General features: G+C 30.6%; 1 protein-coding gene across 3 annotated transcripts in view; it reads left to right on the top strand.

Moving 5' to 3' along the window:
• The window catches only part of LOC136981892 (uncharacterized), a 79992-nt gene that overhangs the window by 14759 nt on the left and 48494 nt on the right, over window positions 1–16739 (top strand). For all 3 annotated transcript variants that reach the window (XM_067278269.1, XM_067278268.1, XM_067278267.1), the window contains exons 2-5: window positions 4710–4798; window positions 10448–10493; window positions 13648–13764; window positions 13833–15839. In XM_067278269.1, coding sequence (XP_067134370.1) covers window positions 4761–4798; window positions 10448–10493; window positions 13648–13764; window positions 13833–15839 — 2208 coding nt within the window. In that variant the 5' untranslated portion in view covers window positions 4710–4760. The remainder of the gene's footprint in view (window positions 1–4709; window positions 4799–10447; window positions 10494–13647; window positions 13765–13832; window positions 15840–16739) is intronic.

A 16739-nucleotide genomic window follows, 5' to 3' on the forward strand; every position in this document is an offset into this window, starting at 1 on the left:
GAAACACAAATTAGATATCCACGAGCCATACTACAAATACATTCCTCAGACAGTATTGGAAAACAACATGCACAAAATGTATTGTGACAGAGCCATAATCACAGATAAAACAATTTACCACAACAGACCAGACATCACACTCATTGACAAACACAATGAAATCACATATATTATAGACATATTCATTCCAAACACTCACAATGTACAAAACACATTCACTAAAAAAATCAGTAAATACACAGAATTTGCCCAGAAATAAGTCATCTGTGGAGGATGGTTTGGGTGCTAATTATACCTGCCATTCTCTCTTCTATAGGTGTCATACCACACACACTACACAAAAGCCTAGGAACATTATGGTTGAATAGAAACACATACATCACACTACAGAAGCCCACTATATTGAATATATGTTATATTATTAGGAAATTCCTGAATACAGGCATACACACACACACACACTGACACATTTATTTAATTTTTGTTTTGTTATACTATGCCTTGACTCTGGTCTGGCATAGTTCACAGCCACCAAGTATAACTCTAGATCAAACACTGTAAGACTAATAAAATAAATAACTTACTGGAATATAAATGGAATATAAACGTAAAATGGTTATTATTTTGGTATATATTTTGGTGGTTATTATTTTAAATTTAAACGATGTAACATCGTTTAAATTTAAAATAATAACTACCAAACATAATAATAATAATAATGGGAAACCAGCTTACTTTCGATGTTTCTGAGGCACTTCAGCCACATAACACTAAGGCAGGTAAGCCACATCCACTGATGAAATGGACATCAGAAGTGAACAAGTTTATCATCTGTATTTACTTCACCATCACAAAACTCAAAACATATATGACAGCATACAGATAACAGCTGGCATTCTATTTTTATATGCTGGCATTCTATTTTTATGTTCTAATCCATTTTAAAGAGGCTTAACTGAAGAGGACTATTGAAAATAGTCAAAAACATTCTTATTTTATTAAATTAGTTTATAAAACATCAACTGCACACCATGATAAATAAACAATAATGTCTAATGCACTGTTTTTGGTTTTTTCGTGGACATTATCGTTTAAATTAGTTTGGTGCTGGAAATACTAAGGGGTTTATTTTCACGTTTATATTCCACTGTAAGACTAGAATATATCCTGCTATCTATAACATTCTCAGAAATGGAAAAAACAAACCAACATGCTTAGGGTACCAGGAGTTTATAAGATTTCATTGAGAGATAATAGATTCAAATGCGATCTTGAGTAAATCGGCACCACTTCGTGATCATTCAAAGTAAGGCTTGTTGAACACAAATATGATATTGATAAAAGAAAATACAACACCACCCTAGCCAGGTATGCTACAGACAACGACGTTCAAGCCTATCTAGACAAAGCTTCCATTATATGACGATCTAAGTATAACAACCAAATTAGGACACTGGAAGCTCTTGAGATATTCAAATTGGAAAAGTTGCATTAATTTCAAGGAAGAAGGGCAGTTATCTTATGCCTGGCAATCTTTATATCAACAGGAACAGTTGATTTAAAACTTATTTTAAAAATTTAAAAGATTTTTATTTATACATTTTTTCAAATAATCATAAGAATGTTCTATTTCTGCATTCCATTTGAAAACATTTTAATCTGAAGATCTGTGCAGATTGAAAATGTTTGTGTTTGCATTAAAATATCCTGGAATTTTTTAAGGTTCAGAGGTGTGCTGTTTTTATGAGTATAACTCACTAAACCCAACATAATAATAATAATGGGAAACCAGCCTACTTTCGATGTTTCTGAGGCACTTCAGCCACATAACACTAAGGCAGGTAAGCCACATCCACTGATGAAATGGACATCAGAAGTGAACAAATTTATCATCTGTACTTACTTCACCATCACAAAACTCAAAACAGATATGACAGCATACAGATAACAGTTACATCACTTGTTTTCACAACATTATCCTGATCTCATGTCCTAATACAGTCATGTACAAAGGGTTATTGATCAAAAAAGAACAATTACTAATATAATAGCCATTGTCTGTGTGTGTTTGTGTGTGTGAATTCCTTATAATTCCTGCAATTTTTGTCCAATCAGATGAAATTTTGATTATATTCGTTTTATGTTCTGATGGATAGTTTAGGCTACTTATTTTGCACAAATCAAAATATACAATTATATTGATGAACATGACATTCTTACAGAATAACAAAAAGGCTGCCATAAAAAACACAGAGGTAGCAAAGAACAACTAATCATTGATTCTGTTATCCTACAGCAAGTTCATAAGCAACACAGAAACATACACATGAAATACATTGATTACAGAAAAGTCATTCAACAGTGTCCACACACTTGGCTGTTGCACACACTGCATCTACAAAATACATCTCCAACTCATTAGTTTCCTTGGTTCTATCAATCTTCCCTGGAGAACAACATTACATTTTAACCTCTATAACACTCACATAAAAACAAATCAAATATACATCAAGCGAGGAATTTTTCAAGGAGATTCCTTGAATCCTCTTTGGTTCTGCCTTGCACTTAGTAAGGCGCCAAGGTGTATCCTGGGGGAAGTTACAACCAGAGTGGTTCCCCATTGCCTTCTCTGGTGCACAATGTTACATGAGGGGAAATGCCTTCCGGGAGGTTTTGTAAGGAAAACTGGCTCCTATTCAGGTGTTACAAACGTGGAGAAAACCTGGAAAACTCCACATGGCCAGCCCGTCCGAGTGTGGCGCAAACCCGCAACTGAACTCCCAGTGTTTAGCGACAGAACTGCTCGGTCACTGGTGGGCTCTCTCTTATACTGGTGTTATACCACATACACTACACAAAAGTCCAGAAACATTAAACCTTAATAAAAACATAGACATGTAATATTGAACACATGTCACATTGTTAGGAAGTTTCTAGATGTTGACAAACATACCAATAACGCAGCTTAATGTTACCCTTGTTTGGGTAGCTATGCCTTGACTTTAATCCGACATAGCATTTGGCACCAGTATCAGCTGAGCATGACATTCACATAATCACTACCTAGTCAAGTTGAAAGGAGAGCATAGTAGTTCCAAACTTCCAATGAACCATAGAGTAGGGCCATTTATGCCAGTAAGGTCCATGAGGAAAAATGAAAGAGTCCACAAGCAGCATCCAATCCAGAATGGGTGGCTGATAAATAGCATCTGCTCCACTTATCAGAGTTTTTAGTTAGTCTTAACACACAGTTATGTGCAGAATATAACAGCACTATATTATCTTCAGACTAATTAGACATGCACTGGTTTAAAATGTACAACAATGTCTGTAATTATCTTTTTGGTGATTGGCTGTTCAATCCAATTTTTTTACTAGATTTTTCACAATGGTTAGATACAGAAGACAACTCTTACTCTTTATGATATCGTTTATTGAAATCGAAATTCATCATCAAAACAATAATGGATTCTACTAGATACGAAGCAAACAATAATAATGTCTGTAATGTTTAGATTTGATATAACATATTGAATTTTGTGAAAATACCAAAACGATATATATATATATATATAGGCATTGTATGTATGTATGTATGTATGTAATATTATATATATATATATATATATATATATATATGCAGTAAAGCATCGATTATCCGACCTCCGATCAACTATCATATTGGTTAACCGACCGCGTTCTAGTCGGCAAATTCAAGTGTCCGATAGTGATGTGGCACTACAATATTTGGCTATGTCTTGGCTATTTTAATATTATTTTTGCATTTAATATTATTTTGTTTTAGCTGGAAACACTGGCTCCACCATGAAAGGGACGCCAGTATTTAAACCAGGCTTAATTTTCTATTTTTTCTTTATTTCTGTATTTATTTTATGCAAAATAAAGAAATAATTTAACGATGATTATTATTTTAAAAAAAAAATTTTGTTAGGCTTAACATCGATGAAAATTCAACGCGAAGTAGGTTAATAGAGCTATACTAATATGCTTATTACATGGGATATACTAATATACTAATATACTATACTAATAATGTATTTTTTCATACTTTTCGGTTATCCGTTTTTTCAGTTATCTGACCAACCTCAGTCCCCAATTGAGTCGGATAATCAATGCTCTACTGCATATATATATATATATATATACACACAATGCATAATTAATGATCATGTTCTTGCATTCCCAGTTGGAAAAATGTTTATGTTTATATAAGCAACCTCCAACATCTTTTCATTTTATTTGTTCATGAACACGTAGAAAATTTTTCTTACCCTCCATACTCTATTGGTAAAATCCAAATCAATTGTAAATAAGTGAATTATTTAAAAAATTTACGTTACAATTAGTGATAAAGGTCTTAATTTGTAAATGAAGGCTGAAATTCTTAATTTTTTGAGTGGATGGTGTTAAAATTGACCAAACTTTGCTTCAATAACAAAAAACACACATTTCTAGACATATATGATGATCTTGAAATTTTTTGCAAATTTACAAGTTGTGATGTATTTAGTCTTAGATTATTGTTTATATTACAGGTTTAAATTAAAATTAAAATTATTATTATTAAACCCCATCTATTTGCTTGTTTTAAAATGCTTATTTGTATTTTTTTCTACTTTAACAAAGACAAAGCATTCTTTAAGATTATCTAAGTATCTAAAGAATATTAAATATATCCTATTTTTCAGCTTCAAAATTCCAAAGCTCTGCATTCTTTTACCAACATAGGCAGATCGGCAATGGATGATGGAGGCCGATGTCTGCTTGACGTTATAAAGTAAGTTATAATTTTAAATAAAATTTAAAAATTTTGATTCAACTACATGTGACTCCGACATATTTCTGTTCAATATAAATGAAAAGAAAAGTAATAGATTATTTTTGAATTGTATGAACTCTGGCATCATCTCGCAAACTATTATAAATAAAATTGCTTTTATCTGGGGTCCAAATTTCTTATTAGCATAAAAGAACATTTTTGACCTATTTCAGGCCTTCTTTAGTGTGTATTTACAAATGTTTGAAAATGGAAAATCTATTAGGAATTGAACAACAATACTTAAGTTATAATTTGTAAGTTGACAAAAGTATATAAGAAATATTATTTAAATATACACATGATGACAACCTAATAAGAAAACCTTTTTAAATAAATATAACAAAGCATTTTAATTTATTTTGAAAGTGCAAATTAATGTCAAGAAATAATTAGTAATGTTAAGTTGTTAAGGATGTGTAATTCTAGCATTAAATTATGTAAATTTAAAAATAAATTGTGCCACTAGATTGATGAAGTTTGCAGAATCTAAGATCACAGTCCAATTCCTATCCAATTTAATGAATCTTTAGAATTAACCTCTCTAATGTATCTAGATAAAATGTATGTATGTACTTGTGTATATGTGTATATATAATATGCTCTAAACTGGAGTAACAATAGTAAAAATAATAATGTGGAGAATGATACTGTTTTGACCCAGAAGGCATTAGATTGTGAAATTTCTGTTTGTTGGATCAATCCCATTATCATCAAAAAATAAGAGATTGCTACTCCATCAGACTATTAGAAAAGATATCTATACAGGGCAGTTTATTTTAATTAATCAATCCACTGGAGTAACTCAAAAAAACGCATCCTACAAAAGAATCATTAAACCAAAAAATGTTAACTTCAATAGGGCTATAAGATGGGGCTATTGGTTTCATCGTAAATGGTGAATACAGATCAACAGTTTTCATTTTCTTAGATAGGAACCCCTACTTTTAATTGCATATTATGGTTCCATATCAAAAACAAACATCTAAAACATTTTTCAAAAATACACTTATCAGAAGTTACAAGTGTTTGAAGTTTTGTGCAGCTGCTGGACCACACATGCATGAATCTGCAGATATCTGTGAAGTTCATTGAAAAAGAGAAAAAATTATGAACAGATATAAAACTAGTGCCACAGCATGTTAAAGCCATCAAGCTTGTATTAAAGAGAAGATGCCGATCTTTCATATACTGCTAGTGTATTTTGCATAAATGAATTAAATCAACAGAACTTTCTAATTTACATAATAATTCAGTTCAGTTTTTATGTTGATGAAACTGAATTAAAAAGACAAGAAACTTTAAACAATTATACATTCATACAAATCCATTAGAATAATAAAGGAAAAAATTATATCTATATGTTCAAAAATGGAATGTTGGAGAAGCATTTGAAAAAATTCCAGCAACGAGATGCTTAACTTTTCCGGCAACATTTGGTTGTGCCATCTATTATGATATTTTATTAAAAATAACTTTTTATATTTTTAATTATTATAAAATGGCAAAAAGCTTAATTTTGAGGGTAGGAATGGTTTTATAAAAAAAATTGTAAATGCTAATAACGTGTAAAATTGTCATTGAGTCAGACCCTACTCAAGATACGACATGAACCCCTTTATCTCCCCATCCTGTCAACCTTTAACCATTAAAATTTAATAGCATCAATCATCATAATACACAAACCTCTCTGCAAAATTTCAGAAAATTTTGACAAAAAGTGCAGGAGTTATTAAGCTTCAAAGAGGATGAACAAAATTGTGTCCCCCCCACACACACTAACATCCGTACATACAGAAAATATCCCCCGAATTTTTTTTGACTCTTGGCATTTCAAGGTCCCAAGTCCAAAACTAAAAATCTTGGGGGTCATTTTTTGACTGATTGCCATTCTTTCCCTCTGTTATGTATAACAGCCAGGAAAGTAACATGACGAGCATGTTACTTTTGTTAATTCACTTACTTTATTTAATCATATGTCTTGCTGAGTTTATATACTTTTGTTTACTGACTATGTTTGATTTTACTATTTCTTCAAATTTTAAGCTGCGTAATCTTAGTATTCTACACATTCAGAAGGTTAACATTTCTCTGACATTCTGAAGATGGAATAGCTTGGCTTGGTCATGGAAAATGGTTAATCTTATATAAATCTGGACTCAGTGTCTTCTAGCATCAATTTTTTTCCCTTTATTTAATTTAAACTTTTGTTATATTCTACATTTCAGCATATTTGCTATCTAGTTTCATACTGGAGTCATAAAAAAAAAATGTTATATTGATCAACAGAAACCATTTATGAATGGAGTTCTATTTTTGATATTTGTACCACGACTGTAAATGAATTAATATTATGCTTATTGTCCCACTATTATTGATTTAATTATCTGAGCACTATAAATGGCTCTTGCTAGGACTTATCACACACTATTGAGAAATCACTTAGATCTAGATTGATGAACATTAATTATTTATTTGTAACCATGGTATGTATTTTGGGCAGACAAGCTGTCCCTCTTCAGCCGTTACAATTATAGATTACATGCATGCAATTTAGTGATTGTAATGGCTGAAGAGGGACAGCTTGTCTGCCCGAAATGCATATTATGGTTACAAATAAATAATTAATGTTGATCAGTCTTAAAGTGATTTCTCAGTAGTGTGTGATAAATCCTAGCAAGACTGTAAATGATTTAAAAAGTCTTCAGATGTAACTGTTTATAAAAATAAGTTTATTGGAGCCAAACAAGTAATACCATATTTTACGGACTATAAGACGCACTTTTTTCTTCGAAAAATTGCCTCCAAAATTCAGGTGCGTCTTATAGTCTGTAGCGTCTTATAGTCCGTAAAATACAGTAATGTTAATACTATATTCCAATATTAGTATATTAGTCAGTATTTGAAGTTTTTAATGATCAACTGTTTAAAAGCTTTTAAAAACTAAAGATATTTTAAAATAATTCAACATAAAAATTAAATTAAATTTTCCTGTTGGATTATTAAGGTAATTGTATTTAGTAACTGTTTATTTTGAATAGTGTCTGAAGATGAACTATTTATTTGTAAGCGTGTTTTATGTATATTTGAAATTTTTTTATACTTATGAAATTTTTTATAATTTTATGCAATAATCTTATCCTAACTGTGTCATTTGGTTTAATATTTCTAAACAGTTTATCACTAAAACAAGTATATGAAGATTATGAAAGATATTAAATTTTACGTGGTGTAAAATAAATGATATGTGAAATTTTTAATAATTTAGTATTTAATTTTGAAATTCTAATATATTTTTTAAATTTTGGTATACTTTATACTATATAAGTTTATTGAGAATTATGAGTTTGTTCATTTATTTGTATGGTATTATTTGTATTGATATCTTAATGCATGTTCATAAAATAACATTAAGCACTGAATTTTCAATGTCACAAGATTAATATACCCTAGTAGGAACTAGACCAGTCTGAAACATATAGATATACTCAAAATATACAAAGCTAATTTTCAGAACGTGGCCATAAATTATATAGATGCCAAAGCATTCTTTAAAGCATGGAGATCTGTTTTTGGAGAACAACTATAAGTTAAATTTTATTACATAGAAAATATTTGGTTTCATCATTATTGATGTTGGCATTTTTCAAGCAATCAAATAATCGTTTCTTGTATTTTTAAAGTAACATTTGAATTTTCGCGTTCAATGGTCTTTAACCTGAGGATAGTGATTTAAAAATTGCCGAAAACATGTGGTTTATTGGTTTGTTATTTTTTAGTTTGTGCTGGATATTTCTGAATGGTGAAGTACTTTGAACTTAATTAAATCCAGTTTTCACGTGTTACATAGTTATCAATAATAACATTAACACTTACTTATTATTAACATTAGACTTTAAATATTTTATATAATTAGTATTATTGATGCCACTGTCTTTTGAAAGCTTTAAAGATTAAATTTTAATTAAATTTAGAAAAGTTTGGAAAAAACAATAATAAAATTAAAGAATAAAAATACAAAATATTTTATTTTCTGAGAAAAATGAATAGATTAGAGGATGATTTTGATGTCTGATGTAATATTTGAACACATTGTTAGTTAGGTTATTTAAATATTTCAAATTGGATTTTTTTCAGACATATATTAATTATAGATTACTCTTTAGTTATGGTTCCAGAATTCTAAATTTAATTAAACTTATTTTAAATTATCATTAAACTTATCAACAGATGACAATCTGCCTATATCTTACAATGCCAAATTATATGAATCGTTAAATAACATAGGCAAAATTATGATCCAGTGTAAGCTTTAATATTAAATATTAAATATGTATCATATCATTTTAAGAATTATAATAATTAACAATATATTACTTTAACTTACAGAGTATTGTTTTTAATAAAATTCAAATTAATATTTAAAGTTGGTAAAGTTAATTTCAGTATATAAGTTATTTTAATTTAAAATTAAAATTTTTGTAATTATTGTTATATTGTGATAATGTAATAATTGAGTATTTTATTTTAAATATGTTGAAAATATCTGTTATATTCTTGTTTATAGGACACACAGAGCCAGTTCAAGGTAATTATTATAACAACAATCAAACACCATACATTCATAAGTGTCTACAACAAGGTTGCCATCTCCATGCTGTCCGTGTTGCCAGTTTATATGCTTGGATACATTTACATCTACGACAATACCCATCAAGTCAGGGGTGTAGTTGTAAATTAAAAAATCCCAGGGCACTAAATGGCACCCTGAGTTTGAATTGTCACTATCTATGAGGTTTTGTATGGGCAAAATGTAACTTTGTGGTGCAATATCTGAAAAATGGTTTAAATGCACAAAAAATGACCTATATATTCATAATCTGTGCAAAAAGTAATTTTCTCAGCATTTTGGTTAAGGTGCCATACATACTGTATATTCCAGCGTATAAGACAACTGGGCATTGTAAGACAACCCCCCCACTTTTAGAGTTAAAATATAGAGTTTGGGATATACTCACCCTATAAGACAACTCCGACTTTTGAGAAGATTTTCCTGGGTTAAAAAGTCGTCTTATATGCCAGAATATACGGTAGTCTAAAGTCCAACCTAGATGTTCACAAAGTACTAGAGATTCACCCTGCTTAAAAAAAAGAAGTACCAGGGTATTGCCCTGGTACACCCTGATATGACTACACTACTGAATCAAACATTTACTAAAACTACACTTTTCATACATTTCCAGCACAGAAAGTTTATCATGAACATTTTTGGCCTCTTCTTTCAGGGGCCTGCTTCAGGTTACAACAGGACAAAAATGTTCATGATGATAAAACTTTCTGTGCTGGAAGTATATGAAAGGTGTAGTTTTAGTAAGTTACTTATTCCAGCTTCTATATTCTCATACTGTAGTATCCATCAAATATTTGATTTTACTTTCAATATATTTAAAACAAAATGAAAATAACTTTGATATAATTGTAACATACAATAGGTCTGTAAAAAAAAATATATATATATATATAACTGAAAATAATTGGTTTAATTTATAAAATAATATATTAATTTTAATTTAAAGAAATTATTCAGTAATTTTATTTATTCTTTTATAGTGATCCCAATCTTCTGAGGTCATTTCTTGAAAGTGGAAGTGACAAGGTAAAATTATATTTTATTTGTTTTAAATAATGTTTTTGAAAACTACAATTAATTATTTACTTTTTAAATGGTATTTTTATAATATCTATATACAGCTGAGTCTTTTTAATTGAAATAAGAGGAAAAGTAAAAAGTTTGAATTATCAAAAATTCAAGTTATCTGTTTTTGAAAATGAAACCAGTTTTCACATTTCTAATGTTCCTAAACATTGCTTGTTCTTTGGTAGTATCACATTTTCTCTCTACTTTCTTTTCTCACCTTTTTAATCATTTTAACTTCTTGAAACTAAAAATAAAGTTATGTATGTCATAAACTCAGACATTGTAAAAACATAGCTAAATAAAAATAAAGCTAAATAGCATTTATACAGAAACAGGTAACAATTTTGCCTATGGTTCAAGGATATACAGAACATGTGAAATACTTGCACATTTTATAAATCAGTTTATTATACATTAATTTTTCTTTTTTTAAGTTTTATATTTAAAATATAAGATATATTGGCTTATTAAATTAGTTAAATTTATACTCAAAGAATCTAAATTAACCATAACTTTTTTAATGCATATTTGAATACTAGCATTATTCAATTATTCAATAACATGAATTATTTAATAACATGAATTAATCAGATTCAACTGTAATAAGTAATTTTCTAAATACTTTACAAAGTTAATCTGGTTACAAACTTGTAAAATAGTCTTTTTTTAAATTGCAAAACCCATTTAAAAATATTTATGTTTAATAGTAATAATTATATTAATGAAGAAATGATAAACTTCAGTATCTAACAGATAAATTATGTGAAAGTAATTTATAATATATAATAACATATATTATGAAATAACTTGTTTATTTTATCATTTAATCTCAATATGAGACAAATTATTTTTAATAAAATGTAAATACAATAATATGTATTTTTATTCTTATTAAAAGTACAGTAGACCCCCCTATAACACGGGTTCATATAACATGGATTCGTATAACACGGCTAAAAAATTGTGATTGTGTTCGTATAACACGCTAAAAGAGACTCGTATAACACGGTAAAACGTCATCATCGACTCATGTCACGACAGGATTGGTCGAATCTGGACCAATAGCAGATATTGTACAAATCGTTGAGTTTAAACGAGCAGTGGACCTACTAAAAAACCATTTATTATTTAACGGCCATAAAAATTATATTTATATTAATGATGTTTCCAAAGTTCAGCGAATTTTTCGCAGAAAAATAACTTATCAGGAAACATGTGCCCGCTGTTTGACTAGCCGCTCCACGACGAAAACAAGCTTAAGCTATGGCGTCGTCGAACAGTGCACACTCAGTAAGTAATCCTATAATTTTTTGTTTATAGCATAGTTTATATGGATTATTTCCAAAAAGTTATACGTGTTTTGGAAATGTTGAGTCAAATTAGCTAGAATCGATTAATTTTATGGAAGAAAACCTTTCAAACAGCCGTAGCCCCTAAACTGCACACGTGCTGGGCTGTGATTGGCTCATGTATTTAAGTGACTCGTACAACACGGATTCATATAACACGGAACGTATCTACCATGTTATGGGGGGGTCTACTGTATTGTGCATATTAGCTATATAATAAATGATGTAAAAATTGTTGCTCTTATATATCGTTAAATTCAGTAAGGTATAAAAAGAAGCTTAAATGTGATATATCATATAAATCTTTATTGTTTTTTAGTTTTTAATATGAAATGGCTGTCGCCATCTGTTTTATCCAAGTTTTTGGTTATCTGAGGTAGCATTGGTCCATGTTACCTCAGATAATTGGGTTCTACTATAATAGAAAAATAGCACATTTAACTATACAGTAGAGCATTGATTATCCGACTCAGTTGGGGACTGGGGTTGGTTGGATAACTGAAAAAACAAATAACCGAAAAGTATGAAAAAATATATTATTAGTATAGTATATTAGTATATCCCATGTAATTAGTATATTAGTATATCGCTATTAACCTACTTTGCATTGAATTTTCATTGATGTTAAGCCTAACAAAAATTTTTTTAAAATAATCGTCGCTATTGTATCGTTAAAATTATTTTTTTATTTCGCACAAAATAAATACAAAAATAAAGAAAAAAATTGAAAATTAAGCCTGGTTTAAATACTGGCCTCCCTTTCATGGTCGAGCCAATGTTGCCAGCTAAAACATGCAAACATTTAACAAAAATAATATTAAAGTAGCCAAGACATAGCCAAATATTGTAGCGCCACATCACTATCGGACACTTGAATTTGCCGACTAGAACGCGGTCGGTTAACTGATGTGACGGTTGATCGGGGGTCAGATAATTGATGCTCTACTGTATTTACATATGAAAATATTCGTAAAATAAAACTTTTTTGGAAATATTTTCATTGCTGTACCCACATAAGTTTCTTATATTTTTCTTTTTTTTTCCTAAGGTAGTTGTATTAACAATAACTTTTATTTTATAATCATTTTATGATTCAAGTGTTTAAAAGAATAGCTTCTTTCTTTCTTATCCATCTAGTTGGCACTTTCCTAAATTAATTCCAGTTGAAACTTAATAGAAATTCAGATTAAAATCATGTGAATCATTGTTAAAATCAGTCTTCTTTTTGTAAAATAGATAAAATACTTCAGAAAAAAATTAATTAAATGTATACTGTTATAAGATATCTGTAAGTAAAGCATCACTGATTCAGAATTCATGATACTATTTCACATTGTGTATTTTTTTTTTTTAAATAATGAATTTGTTGATTCTAATTTGGGCTTTAACAGCTATTACTTTACTTTAAGACAGATGTGCCAAGATGTGATCAAGGAACAGTTACAAAAGGAATTACAAACAAAAATTAACTTCTTTTTTAATCCCAAATTAGGAATGTTGGCAATAACAAGAAATATGCTACTACTATTGTTGCATTGTAAAAATTTATCAAATCATTATATTTGTTTATTTAAAGTACACAATAAAATTTGACTTTAAAGAAAGTATAGTTTTCAGAATACAATATGCATTTGAGTCTAAAAACCCCACTAATTTGGTCTTTCAGTGATTTGAACTAGGCCTCAATTAATCCAAATTACTGAAGTTTTTTATACTTAGAAAATATTTATTATTGTCATCAAAATATTTCACTTACTTTTCAGGTTCAAGAAATTCTTACAGGACAAAGAAATGTCTGGCATTGTCAGACATTAAATAGTGTTCCAGAGCTGGATTTAAGTACACAAAATGTTCATCATAATGCCTTATCCAACACATTGGTAAGTTATTGTTTAAAATTTTTAGAATGTATTAAAGTACTTTGCTTAATTAATTAATTTTTATACAGGACCAACAGGATGGTTCGTGTTCTGATACTAGCTTTGAAAATTCACAAATTAGACAAGATCAAGTAACAAATGTTAATCATTTTAACTCAACCATCCTTGTACCAGAACCGTCCTCTGAACAGTTGGGATTCACATGTCAAGTAGACAATGCAGGTCTCCTGTCACAAACGTCTAATATTGGTGTTTCAACTGTATGTTCATCACCTGTTACCTTTACATCCTATCATACACCTTCTCCAGTTGGAACAACTATACATCATGTTCCATCCCCAGCTCATCCTCAACCTTCTCCAGCAACTCCACGTTCTGCTACACCATTGCCTCATGCTGTTCGTTCTCCAAGTCAAGGTTCACCTTCAGTTCAGTCAATACATAGTATGCCTCCTCCATCGCCTCTTCAACAAACTCGATCTCCTTTACCATCTCATACCCCATCACCAGCTCCTGCTTGGTCCCCTATTCCTATTGTACAGTCACCAGCTATGGGAAGAACACAAACTGTGGCTCATAATCAATTACTTCAAACTTCTGGTAATGTAACACAAGTGGTTCAAACAGTATCTCAGCAGATAGCTCAGAAATTACAACTACAACAGCAAGTTATTTTTCAACATCAGTCACAACAGCCAAGGCTTCCTACTGTTGCAGCTCCTTCAGTAATTCCATCAACAACCAATGTTCCCATGGCAGCCCCTCCTGTTGTGCAGATTATTCCAGCTCCTCAACAGAGTACATCAACATCAACACGTAATCCTCAAACTTCTGTGCGTCCAATACAGCCAAAACAGCCACAGCAAATTTTACCTAAACCTGTTGGAACTGCATCTAATCAGTTTGCAACACCAGTTGTGAAACAAGTTGGTTCACCTGGTGTAGCTTCTAATCAAAGGACTGTTGGGATGGGAATAAATACAGGACAAGTTGTGATTGGCCAAGGTCAACCTGGTGTTTTTACAGGACCACAAGGAACGATTGTACTTAATCAAATAATTCCAGCTGTTGGACAGAGTCCTATTTTAATTCAAGGAAATTTAGGAAATTTACCAGGAGTACAATTTACTCTGCGACCCCAACAATCTTCTCTCACAGCCAGTGCCTCGTCAGGACAAACGCAGAGTGGTGCTCAGAATAATGCAGCTCTCATTGCTGCATTGCAAGCTCAGAGTCAAACAACTCAAACCCTTTTTACACAAGCTAAAGCATCTCTTCCAGGTCAGCAGACTATTGTTATTCCTAGTAGTATCACACATCCAAGTTTAACTGCCCAGAATCTGAATTTAGCTGCTACTGCAAATCCATCTGTTAATAACACTGTTGTACCTACAGCATCACAAGGACAAGGATTACTAACAAGACCTAATATTATATTAGCACCAAGATTAATGGGCCCAAATCAAGGTATTCAGTTTCAACAAATACAAACACCACAAGGTCCTATTACTGTTGCTTTAGCACCCAGTCAGTCTATTACATTACCACAGTTACCAACAGCCTTACAAAATACTGCCTTAGGTGCACATCTAAATGCTGGCACAATTCCTGCTTCTGGTGTGATGACTGCTGGACAAAGTGTGATTTCAAGTATTTCTCTTCAAGCACAACCAACTGCAGGAACAATTTCAACTCAACAACAATTAATACCAGGTACAAATGTTACATTTCAAAACCAAACAGAACAGCCATCTGTTCAGATAGCCACAGTATCTAATAATACAATAACTTCCACTCCAACAACTTCCCAAACTACTACATCGTCTGAAATTTCTTCCACATCTACATCAAAACCTATTAAAGTTCCTAGTGTTAATTTGGCAGAACTGTTAAAACAACATGGTATTGTGCCTGAGACTACACCTCCATCTTCTCCAACACAGTCTCCCCATCAAGATATACTGCAGTCATCACCTTCAGAAGATACTAATGTTATAAATGCTGGTGATATTTCTAAAGGTTCTACACTTATTGACACACTACAGTCATCTCCACAAATTATAACTGTTACACAGGTAAATATATTAATAATTTTTAATATAAAGCTTTATAATAATTAAATTTAAAAGAATTTTTTCAATAAATTATTAAATGAGATAATTGTTGAATATATTGATAAAGAGCAATACAGTCAAACCTGTTTTTATGCGCTCTTTTTATGTGCGATTGCGATTTTTTTAATGCGAATTTTAATTTGTGCGGTTTTTTTTGTGCGATTTTTTATTTGTGCGGTATAGTTGGCGACTAGTCTCGTGCGATTCGTCATGTCTCACGTTGACTTATTATAGCTAAATAAACTTATTATAGCATAAATGCACTTATTATAGTAATATTATTGCATGAATATGCGAAAAATGAAATTATTTACTTTTTAAGTCAACAAAACACCACCTGGACAAAAATATGTAAAACAGACGATAGACCAGACGATGCAGTCAAGTGCTGACATCTGTTGTCAATAAATTCTATTTCGTACGGTTTTGAGTTATTTTCTATGTGAGACTTTTTTTATGCGGTCCCTATTGACCGCATAAAAAAATATTTTTTTTAATTGTGTTGCGAAAACTATTTTTTATAGCCCCTCGTGAAGTTTCGTGCGATTTTTTTTATGCGTTTTTTTTAATGCGGTCCCTATCCCCCGCATAAAAACAGGTTTGACTGTATTTAAATCATGAGCTAAACCCAATTTTAATTTGTTAGAAGTGCTTATCATCACATGTATTAATATTAATGAACATCATAACATCTATAGGGTTGTGATGGTTAATGCATTTTCAGTTAACAGATTTTTAACTTGGTTTATTAATGCTGGATAGTTTTTGTATTACGTGCCATTTTTTGGTAGAACATGGTACCAGGTCAGGTCACAGGTAAGCATTGCATGGAGGATAAGCAAATCCTATTCATATTATAGT

Source organism: Centruroides vittatus, unplaced genomic scaffold (genome assembly GCF_030686945.1).
Source record: "Centruroides vittatus isolate TY-2023 unplaced genomic scaffold, ASM3068694v2 contig_799, whole genome shotgun sequence".
NCBI classification, from domain to species: domain Eukaryota; kingdom Metazoa; phylum Arthropoda; class Arachnida; order Scorpiones; family Buthidae; genus Centruroides; species Centruroides vittatus.